Source organism: Crocodylus siamensis, chromosome 4, assembly GCF_052110815.1.
Source record: "Crocodylus siamensis isolate JL-2025a chromosome 4, ASM5211081v1, whole genome shotgun sequence".
NCBI lineage: Eukaryota > Metazoa > Chordata > Crocodylia > Crocodylidae > Crocodylus > Crocodylus siamensis.
Genome location: NC_143398.1, coordinates 5026277 through 5039144, shown reverse-complemented (window position 1 = coordinate 5039144; position 12868 = coordinate 5026277). Strand labels below are relative to the sequence as shown.

The following is a 12868-nucleotide window of genomic DNA, read 5'->3' as shown; positions in this document are numbered from 1 at the left end:
GGGCTTGTCAGCATGGTTCATAATCCACTAAAAGGCCCATTGCAGTTTAACAAGGAAAGATGCCTTTGGAAATGCTGGGGATGGGAGTAAAAGATCCCATCAAATGCCAGAGTCCTGGCAGCCTTAGCAGCACCTAGGTATGGTGGTATCCTTGTGCAGCAGAATGGCTTGTAGATAGCCCTGAAGGCATGTCCATCACAAGCCCGTACCTGCTCATCATCTACCCCAGCAGCTGACCAGCTTGCCTCCACAAACTCTGCTCAGGGTCTGACCCCCCCAGACCACCCCTTGCTTCATCTGGGTGCTCGGGCAGTGCAGAAACAGAGCTGGGAAGTCGACCAGCAGCCATCCCATCACTACCTTTTTCAGGGTCCCACCCTTCTGTATTCCACCTCCCATCTCCACTTCTCCCATAATAAGGGCCAAGCATGGATGGAGAGACAAGTCATTTGCAGATTGTTTCCTAGACAGGCTCCACTTGAGGAATAGGTAGCTGGTTGGTGCCCGGTCACTGTTACATGAAGGGCAGCGCAAAGGGCAGGTCCATTAGGGTGTGAGGTTCTTTCACCGACCTGGAGCCCACTTCACTTTCAGAAGTGGGAGAAGCTGCATGGCCCAATCCCTGCTGTGTTTCACCAGGATAATGATGATTCAACCTCTCATTCATGATTCCCATGATCCCCAGGATGGGGACTGAGTTGACATTTCATCGGGATAATGAACCTTTCATTCATGATCCCCTTGTTTACCACTCCCAGGACAGGGATTGAGTTGGCATTTCATTGGGATAATGAACCTCTCGTTCATAATCCCTTTGTTTACCACTTCAGGATGGGGATAGAGTTGGCAGATTCCACCACCATTGAAGAGGTACTGGAGGCTGTTCGGGACCTCTTGTTCAAAGGGGGAAATCTGAAACTGGGGGACGCCCTGACGTTTGTGGCCCGCACAGTGTTCCACCCAGCGGCGTGGAGGGACGATGCAGCAAAGGTGAGAACTGCAGAATGGCTCCCCTGGTCATCGGTATGGAGGCAACCCAGGACCTCTGTCTCTAAAAACAGGAGCCTTTGGTGCCTGAGCTGAGGGAACAGGGAGCTGGTCCTTTGGCCTAGTGGTAAGTGGAAGCTAATTCCTAGTAGATAACTACCCCTCTTTCACTGAGGATTAAACTACTGTGGGTTAACTTTCATTTACCATGGGGTAAAGGTGTGCACACGGTCAGGAACCACAGAGTACCTGGAGTGCCCAGAGAGTCCTGTCCCCTCTAGCCCCAGGGTAACTTGTTTGTATGTTGAAACACAAAGACAATAGTAGATTGACACTGTGTATGCCTGGATTTGGCACTAGAGAGGGACAAAAAGCCTTGCTGGGTGGGTGACACCACTGCAGGATTGTGCGTACCTGGTCTCTGGCACAGAGCTCAGCAGGGCAAGGGGGTGATGAGAGTGCCATTGCTGCACTGCCTTATAGCATCAGCGCTCTCGTTTCTGTGGCTTATTGTTTTGACGTTAGTCCTAGAACATCTACTTCCACTAACCAAAAAACCACATGCTCCCTAGATAGGAAAGGGGTTTTTATATTCCTTTTTGAGTCCAATCTTGTCAGCGTGCAGACACTCAAAATCTCCCGGGAGGGTCCTACTCAGAGGAAGGACTTGTGAGATAAAGAGTTGCTGACTTTGGCCATCATCTCCAGTCTGGCTATGGATGGACATTACTCCTATCTGATGGCTCAGTTGGATGATGCTGATGGCCAAGTGTTTGGTGTCTTTGGTGCAGCTGGAATCCCAGGCTTCTTAGTACTTCTCTCCTGGGTCAGAGCTCCCTTCCCTCCGGAGCAGAAGGCGCATGGGGCAGGAAGATCGCCTGCCTCCGATACCTGTTCTGAGGATAAGCAAACCGCCTCTGCTTTCCAGGGCTGTCAGCCTGGTTCCTTCCTAATCACACTCTCTAAGGATCATCAGCCAGCAGAGCGTGTCAGTCACTCCTGGTACACACTGCAAATTGCTCATGTTCAACACCTTGTTATCTGGCTGTAACTCTGCTGCTTTGCAGATAGTTATTTTAATAACCGACGGGGACTCTGCCGATTCTGTTGAAGATGCAGCTGTAGCACTGCAGGACGCGGGAGTTACAGTGTTTGCTGTGGGTACGTATAGTAGTAATGACGACCTCTTTGCACCTCACCAGAAGATAATCACATGTACAAAACAGGCTGTTCACCAGTGAGTATTGGAATATAGCATGGAATATGTGCCGCTCAGTACTGCATGCACACTACCAAATCCTGCAGAAGCATTGAGGAGGGGACAGCAGTGAGGTCTGCATTAGAGCAGGGTGAGTTGTTTGGGGTTTTTTTTGATGAATAGCGTGTTTAAAAATGCAGTTGCGGTGAGCAGAACTATTCGTTAACTCAGGTCAAAGGTCAACACCAGCATACAATTTCTCTCTAAAAAAAAAAAGAAGGAAAGCATCCCCAAAAGCCAAGCCATTTTGCACTTGCCTTCTCAAAGTGGTTTTTCATTTGCAAATGGTGGTTTGCAACCAAACTGGCTAAAATTAATCTTAAAAATGTAAAGAAGTTTCACTCTCCTCCCAAACCAAAATCAACTCCTTTGTTTGAAGTTGGGCAAAACATTCTGTTTGACCCCAAAACCAAACCATTTTTTTTTTTCCAATTTCCCAAAGGCTCTTTTTTGGTTAGGAAACAGCATTTTTGGTTCAGGTCAACCTGAAGTAACTTTTAAAAAAATCTTAATCTTTCAGTTTCACCTGCGAGCACAGAAATTTACTTATTTGCAGTCCAGACTGCACCAGGTAATAGCAGTACGCTGCTGAATACCCAGCATGGTTCTCAGTCCCTTTTCAGCTCATTTTAGAGGGGACCTTAGTGAGGAGTGAAAAGCCCTCACTGCTGGGGTGAAAAGGGATGTTTCATTTACCCCTGTGCAACACAAAAGGGGGTCAGAAGGGGCAGATGCAGGGGTGTGCGGTGGTGCATTTGCACCCCGCTATGATTCCTGTTCCACCCAAACCTTTAAACCAACTGCCTGGAAGGGGAAGTGGCATTTTTATTCAGGCAGCGTGGGTGAGTCACCTGACTTCGTGGCTTATTGTCATCTCACTGATTCTTGCTAATCTTTCTCCACTCCACAGGTGTTAATGACCCTCTCTCCGTTTTAATGGGCTTGATGTTCCACTATTCAAACTACCCTTTCTTTTGCAATGCTGCTGTTAGCCATTCCTGGTAATGCGTCTTTTCTGTTTCACAGCCCTGCAGACTGGTTTTTAGCTCCTGCTAAAAATCTTCTCTCAGGCCTGGTGACATTAACTCAGGTGAACATTAACCCCGGTGTGGAAATGACTGGCAATGGAGTGCTGGATGCATTGTCAAGATGCTCAAGAAGGCTAGATTTTGTTTTACGACTCTGAATAAGAAAAGCACATCTAACTCTAATGACTGCAGGACTAATGAAACGATGTATTTTGGCTATTTTTACTGAGGTTGCTGCATTTTTTTTAAACTTTGCACAGAATTTAGCAAACGAGAGCACATTCCAATAAAGCTATATTTGCTTTTGCTTTGCTCTTCGACTGAGTAATACCTGGCCCCTAAAAGCTTCTAGTTTTCATTTAACATAAGAAAAATGTGTTGTGCTATATGGGATGATGCACCACACTATCTGCACGTGCCTTTTCAAAATCCTAAATCTGCTTGTGGGTCAGACATTGCTATTCTAGTTGGGTAACGGTGTCCCCATGCTCTGCACGGGAGCGCGAGCGGAAACTGAGACCTGCTTTCTTTCCCTGCATGCTTAGGAATTAAGAACGCCAATAAGAGCGAGCTGAAGAAAATAGCTTCAGAGCCCACAGAGGAACACGTGCTTTATGCAGAGGATTTCCACCTGCTCCATAACCTGTCCCCCAAACTCTCCCGCAGGCTGTGCTTCACTGCCTCGGAGCCCCCACGGCCGGCCAAGATGACTGTGAATGGTGAGTCTGGGCTCCCCTATGCCATTCGTTGAATCAGCCCCTGTTGCCATCCCTAGACTCCTATACACGTTTGGATCCTTGCATCTGGGCCCCTACACCCCATCTTTTCACATCTGTGGCCCTTGAAGGGCAACCAGATCCCGATGCACCTGGCTTTGTTGTTCAGGAGGCAGCGGTCGCGTATCTTCAGCCGCGCTTAGCTTTCTGCAGTCCACGCGGTGACACCACGTCATGGAGACGATGCACCTGCAAAGCGCAGCACGGCAGGGGAAGGCACTGGGTGGAATAGTGGAAAGTAGCTGGAAAACCCTTTTCCTGGGACATTAGCTCCAACCCGTGCAGAGAGTGGGCTTAGGTAAGAGGACCTGGGGAAGTATCTGTGAGCTGATGCTTTGCCCTGCACCCCAGAGATGTCTCAGCCCCCAGCGTGCCTCCGTCTCTGAGAGTCCTGGAGGCAGGTGCCATTTTCTATTTCCTTCTCCAGTCTTTAGGACCATCCTGCTCAATAGTAATTCCCACCCTATAGCAGCATCCTACCTATGGCTAGAAATGAAGAGAGTGGGAGGCACCCTTGCTCTGTTAATTTGTGCAGGTTTTTAGGATAATTTCTGTGGTCCTTTGGTGAATGCCTGTAGAAGGGTGTTGCCCTCTCTTCTGTTCTCTGTAACGTGTACAAGCGCCCTAGGATGTCTCCATGAGGAGAGGAGGAAATATTTGGATCCAGGCACAAAAGCAGAGTCCAGATCCTTCTAGACTGCACAGGAACCGGCTCGCCTCGGTCATGCTTTCCCAGCAAGGCCACCTGTGAAACCAAAATGGCACTTGGGCTCATAAAGGGTCTGGCTGGTGCTGACTGTCTGGCCTTACTCTTCACCGGGCATGTCAGGCAGTTTTTCTTTCCCTGCCTGCTTTTAGCTGAGAAGATCGTCGGCCCTCGGGATCTGCTGGTCACAGAGCAAAGTTACAGCTCGTTGAGGCTGACCTGGACGCCTGCCACGGGGAAGGTGTCGGAGTACCTCGTCCTCCAGCGTTCGCTCTCAGCTGCTGGGCAGCCTGTTCCTGCGGACCAGCGGCAGGTAGGGCTGCGCTCACCCTGCACAGAGACTCGCTCCCCTTCCTCCCCCGACACCAAGCCGATGCCTTGTCTCTATATGGGGCATTTGTCGTGGCTTTCAGGGGTGCCACGCGCTTCCAGTTGCCACTGGCTTAGGCCCTGGAGTGAGACCCAGGCAAATATCTGAACTTCTGCCGGTATCCCGTGCAGACCTCTGAGCTATACAAGCTCGATTTCCAGCCCATGACTAATCTGAAAGGCCCAGGTCTAGGTTATCACCTTGGGAAAGCAAGGTCAAATATCTGCCCAAGCCTCATGGGCCCTCAGGGGTAAGGCATGCTGATGTTTGAGACCAGTCTCTGCCACAGAGCACCCAACTCACCTTGGGCAAACCACTTAAACTCTCTTTGCACAGGCCAGAGACCACGTTTCTACGCCAGCTGCCCTTTATAGCCTCTGCCATCACAGTCACAACTTCATTACAATCTGAAGAAAACGTGGGAAAAAACATGGCCAAAGTGATCCCTTTCCCAGTAACAGCCCCTTGCTTTTCACTAGGCACTCGGCCTGAGGCCCATAGAAGTAAATGGAAGGGTTCCTGTTGGATTTAGCAGGGTTTGAGGATTAAGTCTTTTGCCCCCTTGGATTTCCTTGGGCTATGCTCGGAGACTGGCTCCCTCCCCTCCATACTATTTTAAGTCTTGGGAGGTGAACAGCTCTACCAAAGACCAGGCTAGACAGATCTGTTGAAACCCTTTATATCCCTAATTGTGATGAGCAGAGAGGTGGCTAGCCCATTAGTCTTAAAGGTGCCACCACGTGCTTCTGGATAGCAAAAGACCAGATATGGGGAGCTGACAGAGAAACTCCTGATCTTTGCCCAGAGCAGCTGAGGACATATCCTACTGTCCAAGGGATTCGGCTTCTTGCTGACTTCCTAGCAAAACCCTCCCAGTTCCCTTCGCCGTGTTGTGTATCTCACTGTGTAAAGGACCGGGATGTCGATGGTTTCTCCAAGTGGACCACACTAGGTCAGGGGTTTACCCATGTGGAAGCTAAGGTCAAGCTGGTCATCCATCCTAGTCCAGCATAACAAGCCAAAGGTCAAGACTGGGACATGGTCAGGGCAAGCAGTTTACCAGGCTGGGAGGTCCAAGGAAGGACCAGGCAGGAGGACCCAAGCCAGAGGTGCAGAACCCATGGGGTTTAGGAGCTCTGAGCAAGACAGGGGCACTGTTGCGCAGACAGCTCACTGCGGTCTGATCTGAGCTTGTATAGCCAGCATGGGGGGCCTCTCTCTGATGGACAACAGCCCGGTCTGCCCAGTTTCATCCAGCTGGGACCTGGGACTGCATCTGCCCCACTGGGCCCTGACTCATTGCTCACCAGAGCCAGCCTCTGTTTCCAGATCCCTTGCCCAGCAGCGCCCAGCAAAGCCCCTCTCTCCTCTTTCCCAGATCGTCGTGGACAGTGACAAGAACACCGTGCTGGTGCCAGACCTGAAGCCCAACACCAAGTATTTCTTCACAGTCCAGGCCATCTACCCAGATGCCCCCAGGGAGTCGATGACTGTCAAAGGGAAGACGAGTGAGTCTGTCCTTGGATATGTCTCCCTTATTTTGCATTTATGTATTGGAGGGGTAAAGGAGCTGGCACAGGGATGCTGCAGGTAGCACCAGACGGGTCTGATATTGCTTGGTTTAATGGTGGTATCTGGTTTGAGGGCCTGAGACAGGTGAGTGCTCTTACCTCGGGATTTTACAAAGCTTTGTACGATGGGTCCCAGGAGGGCTCAGGGCTAGGCGTATGCAGAAGAGTTTGTGGGAATAGAAACTTGGTGATTTCAAGGCATTATTCTGCTGAGCTCCACATAGCCCTGCAAGAAAGAAATCCATCCCCGTGATGGGAACAGATAGGCCTATGCATGGCTGTCTGCTCCCCATATGCGCTATTCAAGTGGCTCATAGACCCTATCCTGGCCCTATACACAAACCCAACAGAGCAAGCACCTGTTGTCAGGAAGTGCCATCCACGTGGTCCCAGTGCAGCGTGGGGAATCCACTCACGATCATCATCAGACTGGCAGGATAGTGGCTGCTTTTTACACGTCTAAATCCCATTTTATTCTAGTTAAGACACGTTTTCCATCGCTTTATTGGGCATGCCTCCCTGCTTTATTGAGTCATGTAGAGTCCTTCTGCTGTTACGTTGTGCTCTGTCTTTTTGAACCACATTTCCAACATCAGACACAGAATCTAGGGTCAGAAGAGACCTCCAGCACGATCCTGCACAGAAGCAGGAATGGTGTACTCCTAAACTATCCCTGTCCAGTGCTTATCCTGCCTCCTCTTGAAAACCTCCCAAGGGGGATAAATTCAGCCCATTCGGTGCTGATCCCACTGTTTCCGTGGGGCCTGGTTTTGCTGGATGGAGCGTGTCTTGAAACCGATGTTTCAGAGCCGCGGATGTGCAAAGGAGCTGCACACATTCAGCTCCTCTGTCCTGCAGGACGCACCTCACCTGCTTGCCCGACAAGCTCCATCAAGAACCGTTCCTTTCACAGCGATACTTAATTGTTCGTCTGTTAAAGGGAAGATCTCAGCCAGGCTTAATGAAGAACGAGTTTCAATAAGGCGAATTCATCCATGCTTGCTAAGAATGAGATGGGAGGTTATTGCAGTAGGAGCAAGATTGTGGGGGTCTCATCTCTTCTTAACCCTGGCATTAAGCCTGGGGAAGTAGCTTGGCATCTAGGCGTTGTGGCTGATGGGTTCACACTGGGCTTCCCCTTGCTCAAGGTTTTCCCCATTGCATGTCTTCATGTTCATGATTGTGCTCGGTCTTCAGTGTAATGTAGCACGTGGCGTCCATGTGGCAGGGCAAGTGGGATAAGAAGGAGCAGAGCTGGGGATGGAAAACAGGAGGGATGGGCACGCTGTATCCTGCCTGGAAAAAGAGGGCCTGGCGCCCCGCTCTTTGCTTTCGCGGTTCCTTTAGAAAAAGTTTGCATGGAGACTTACCCCAGAAGGGAGATTGTTCTCCTTTGCACCTTGGTAAGAAAACCAGAGAACAGAAAGAAGAATTGAAGAGTGATCCTCAGTGATACCCAATGCACTATTACGAACCCAAGGAGCTACCAGAAATGCCGCGGGACTGCAAGATCTGTACAGCTGCACATGAAGGTCCCGATAACAAAGCCAGTTTTACATTCAAATGCACCACACAGGAGGGCAAAGCTAATGAGAAGCTGGGTATGTATCCCAGAGCTCTCAGCACCATTCGAAGCAGGGGTGCATTGTGGGCAGTTTCAGCGCAGTCGCTGTTCAATGCCCAGTTTTGCAAATGAGCGTGCAAGAGGTGACACACCCAGGGCCAACACATCCTCCCGGGGTATGAAAGGGAGGGTCGGGGATCGGCTCCTTCAGGGTGTTCTCACCTGACTGTCTTCTTATCTTTGGAGATCCAGGGGATTTCCCTGCTTTGTGTCTTTGCTGCCATTCATGGAAGCAGTGCTGCCCATTAACCTCAGGGTTGTGTTTGTATCTTCAAGCGCCTGTGCCTCCAGTGACTAATTTTCGGGTCATTGAAGAAGGCCTCTTCAGCCTCAAAGTGGCTTGGACTGCTCCCCCGGGGAGGCTGAAAGGCTACAAGATCTACGTTCCCAGATGTAAGTAGAGATCTCGTGGGCTTTCAGGTCTGCTTCATGGCTTGTCATGCAGCTGGTTGGTCTTGCAGAGCTGTTCAGGAAGCTGAGGTGGAGTCCGGCCACTTCTGCCCGCTAAGGACAAGCGAGTGCTTTGTGCTGCAGGGGGGAAGGGCAATGGGTTGTCAGCAACCTGCTGGGATGAGGTTGCATGGGTCTCATCTAATTCATTTGGGCTCTCCAGGTGGCAGTAGGATTTCTACTTTTGGGACATCAAAGTGGAACATGTGCCCGTGTTCCCAAGTGCGCTCCGTTGCGGCTCAGCCATCACCAAAACACTGCAGGTGTCTCAGTTCATGAAGTGCCTTCATTTCAGCCAGAAAAGATCCCCAGGGAGACTCGTCCTGGCTTGCAGCACGTGCTCAGAATTGGTCCAGGATGACTCCCCACCTAAGCTCTGCTGTGGTCCAGCTGTGTCTGGGGTGTGCGTGCACTGGGGAGGAGCCCAGGGTTTCTTAGATGGAGGAAAACTGCCCTGAGCAATTGTATGAAGCTGAGCTCGTGAAACGGGGAAGAGCAGGGCTCTGCTGTGCTTTGCCAAGTGGCCTAGTGGTTAGGGCATACGCTTGGGAAGTGGCGCTTGACTCCTTCATGCTCAGCTGCCCAGTGGCCCATCCTCATGGAAAGAGGGGAAGGGCCCCTCAGTCCTGCCGAACCCCTGGCTGGATGGTCAAGGCACTTTGCTGGGAAGTTGGAGGTGAGCGTTCAAACCCCACAGGCTGTGTAGGGACTGGATTACCCATCCCACCCCTGGGCCAAGTGCCCCAACTGGTAAGCTATTGAGATGGCTGGGTCCTCCTCCCCTCACCCTAAAGACAGAGCATCTGTCCATGGTTCATGTGGGGTCTTCTCCTCTCAAGGAGCTGGTTTCCAGCTTGGCAGGAATGCACCAAGCCACCCCTTGAATGGCTGGGGGAGCTACATAGCTCCTTGGGTACAATAAGATGGGTTTGCTGAGATGGGGCACTCGTTTGTGGCTGAGCGATCGCTAAATCATAGTTGGCCCATAGGCTGAAATTGTCTCCTGTGCCCAGGTCCCGTGCTGGCCTGGTAAATATGCCATGTGGTTCCCTCATCCTGGTGTCCCTGTTGCTTTTGGTCCCCACAGCAAACAGGCCTGGGATGACCTATGAGCAGGTTCTGGGAGCAGATGCCACATCTCACGTGCTTCCTGACTTGCAAGAGGATAAAGAATACACTGTCAGCATCTATGCCATGTATCCAGAGGGCCCGAGCCAGCCGGCATCTGTGACAGCAAGAACATGTAAGAGGTTTGACTTCTTAGGTAGCGTTGTGGTTGCTCTCATTTGCATTTCTGAGCTATGCAAACTCTCGTTTGCATATTTATACTTGGCCATGTGCTGTACCCAAGAGACATGCATGCTCATTCGCATATTCACACATGTTCTCATGCCTTTTCTAGGCCTCATACCTGCTCATTTCCATGCTCACACCTGCTTACCCAGGGCCAATGCAAGTTCATTTCCACACTGATAGACTCCTGCCTACGCTCATCCAAACATTCAGATTTTGCTCAGACCTGCTGTCACTCTCACTCCTGCATCCCTTTACCTGCACGCTCTCACCGCTGGGGATTGCAGCCTCCACTCATCAGGTGGAAGTACAGAAAACTCAGTTCTTGCTGTGTGCAAGCAATAGAAGGCACCATTAGGAGCTTAAATATGGAAACCAAGTTGCCCCCCAGGTTTTGGCCATGCCGTTGATGGCCATCGCATCCCCTCCTTGGCCTCCAGGGTTGGCCTCTTCTTGAGGCTGCAGAAGAAGGCATCAGCTCCAGTGTCACCGTCAGTGCCCATCTCAGCAGACAGGATCATGGAGGTGGAGCTCCTCGCTGCTTGCTGGGTCCAGCTTCATGCCAGCAGGCGTGGTGTGAATCCTGTCAACACGGGTCTGGGAGAGGGCAGCTGTGCATGCTACCACTTGACCTCCCCTGCCAGGTCAAGAAGACTTCACCCTCTCCCCACACTGGGGCCTGGATCTGTCAGCACCTGCCTCCTCTCCACTCCCACCTTGCATTTTGTATTAATTCAACATGAATCCAACCAGACCGGCACAGGCCAGAGATAGTGGTGGTCACAGCAGTTTGCTTTGTTGCCTCTCTGGCTGGGAGTGACGGGTAGACAACAGCCTTTTATTAGCTGCGTTAAGGCTGACAGGCTATGATAGGATGTTTAGAAATCTCTCACCCCCCCCCCCCGATTGACGTGCCAAAGTCAATGAGAGGCAGCCAGCAGTGCCTGGAAAGTCACCGGGTGCATGGGTTGCAAAGGCACTTTGCTAAGAGGTTTGTCCCCTTGAAATCTTCCAGTGAGGTTCCTGCCTACGCGAAGCGTCTTGGTCCAGAATGAAACCACCAACACCCTCCAGGCCAGGTGGACGCCGGTCCGAGGGGCTTCTGGTTACAGGCTCACTTGGGTGTCCACAGGTACAGCATCGGGACGCAGGGGCAGGGTGGGAGTTTTATTCATGGTGATCTAGCAGCGACTTGCTCCCTCCTTTCCCCTTGCCGCTTGCTTTTGTCCTCATTGCTCTCAACAGGGCTCCGTTTCCTCTACTAGCCTCCAGCAATGTCTCTGTTTCATCCCCTGATCCCCTAAACCAGCCAAACCTGACCCGAATTACAGGAAGGATCCTTTCCCTGCCCTGTGGGGCTTTCCATGGTGGGGGAGCATTGGATTATTCCCTGTCTGAGATGAAGGCAAGATTTTTTTCATGCCAAAATTACAGGATACAGAACCTGAACCCAGCACTGTCACAGACTCCCTGTGTGACCCTGAGTAAGGTCTCCTTCCCTGCCCTCGAGCTTCTCAGCCAGTGCATCTACATGAGACGCTTACTGCGCATTAGCTTGACAACGCTGCACAGTAGCACAGGGGTGCTGATAGCCTACCGCGCAGCGTTATTAGGCTAATGTGCATCAGAGTGACAGAAAACCTGCATGCCGACACTGCTGCACAATAACTCTAGTTGCTGTGCATCGCGTTAGTAATTCATTAAAGAAATACTAAACTAAATGCACAGTAATTAAGGCACATTAATGAACTTGTAGACGTGCCCAGCATGTACAATACAGATAATACCCAACTTAGTCAGTGTGGGTGTAATTTAGCAACGGCTGGAGAGCACTGTAGTATCTCAGAGAGGAAGGTGCTTTTGGGGTTCATTACAATAAGCTGGACCTGGGTGGATCTTCCAAAATGGAAACAGGCAGCCCAAATGCCAGGTGCTTATCCAGTCCCCTTGCTTGGCTCCCATATCATTTGGCTGGATATGGGGCGAGCGCTTGCTTTTTGTCATTGGTGTGGGATAGGGACTGTCTTTTTTCCTCTGTATTTGTACAGCACCTTGTGCAACCGGGCACAGATCAGTGACTCGTAATTCTGGGGCCAGCTGCAATGCAACTAGTAATACTACTAATCATTTGCTTTCACATATGCTGTGTTCCTACCCGATGGGCTGTTGCTTGGTTTTTCATCACCTCACCTAGAAGAGAAGAGGCAGCAAAAAAAAAAAAAAAGGGTGCTGATGGGAGGATTACTGTAGTTTCTCCTTTAGCTTCAGGACTCCAGGGTTTGATTTCTATTGAGGCATTAGATGAGCTTTGTCGAAATTATGCAGACTGCAGATGCAGCGGTCAGGGTGACATGGAGCTGTTCCCGTTCGTGCGTACGCCGTCTTCCCCCCTCGTGGTATGGCCCCGAATGGCCACTCTGAATCGTGGCCCTGCCAGGTCCCGGCTGCTGGCAGCACTATTGCTCCCTGCTTCTTTGTAGCATGGGGGGAAATCTTATAAGGACCTCTGTGTGTGCGTGCGCATGCATGTGCATGCGTGTATGTGACTAATGCAATATGTGTGTACCACCATTGCTCTCTGCTGGAGAGAGTCAGAAGTGCTCACCCAGGTGTTGTAGGTCCTCAATAGCGTTGCTAGCTAGAGGGGGTGTGTTTGTGCAACCTGTCTGTGCAAGTAATAGCAATACATTGCAAAGCCTCCTAGATGCCCGGACTCACAAGTTGGTAGCAGCCTCCCAGAAAGGACCGGGGGCATTTCCTGGCGTGGGTCAGAAACACTCCCCTCCCCATGAAGAACATGACTGG

At 51.0% G+C, this 12868-nt stretch overlaps 1 protein-coding gene across 8 annotated transcripts in view; it reads left to right on the top strand.

Moving 5' to 3' along the window:
- LOC149865440 (uncharacterized) overlaps positions 1–12868 on the top strand; it is a 213443-nt gene that overhangs the window by 33022 nt on the left and 167553 nt on the right. For all 8 annotated transcript variants that reach the window (XR_016441695.1, XR_016441696.1, XR_016441697.1 and 5 more), the window contains exons 4-11: positions 831–990; positions 2055–2148; positions 3819–3992; positions 4908–5068; positions 6504–6633; positions 8597–8713; positions 9858–10013; positions 11079–11195. Coding sequence is in view for 4 of the 8 variants with exons in the window: in XM_090041526.1 (XP_089897652.1) it covers positions 831–990; positions 2055–2148; positions 3819–3992; positions 4908–5068; positions 6504–6633; positions 8597–8713; positions 9858–10013; positions 11079–11195 (1109 nt within the window). In the remaining 4 variants the exon portion in view is untranslated. The remainder of the gene's footprint in view (positions 1–830; positions 991–2054; positions 2149–3818; positions 3993–4907; positions 5069–6503; positions 6634–8596; positions 8714–9857; positions 10014–11078; positions 11196–12868) is intronic.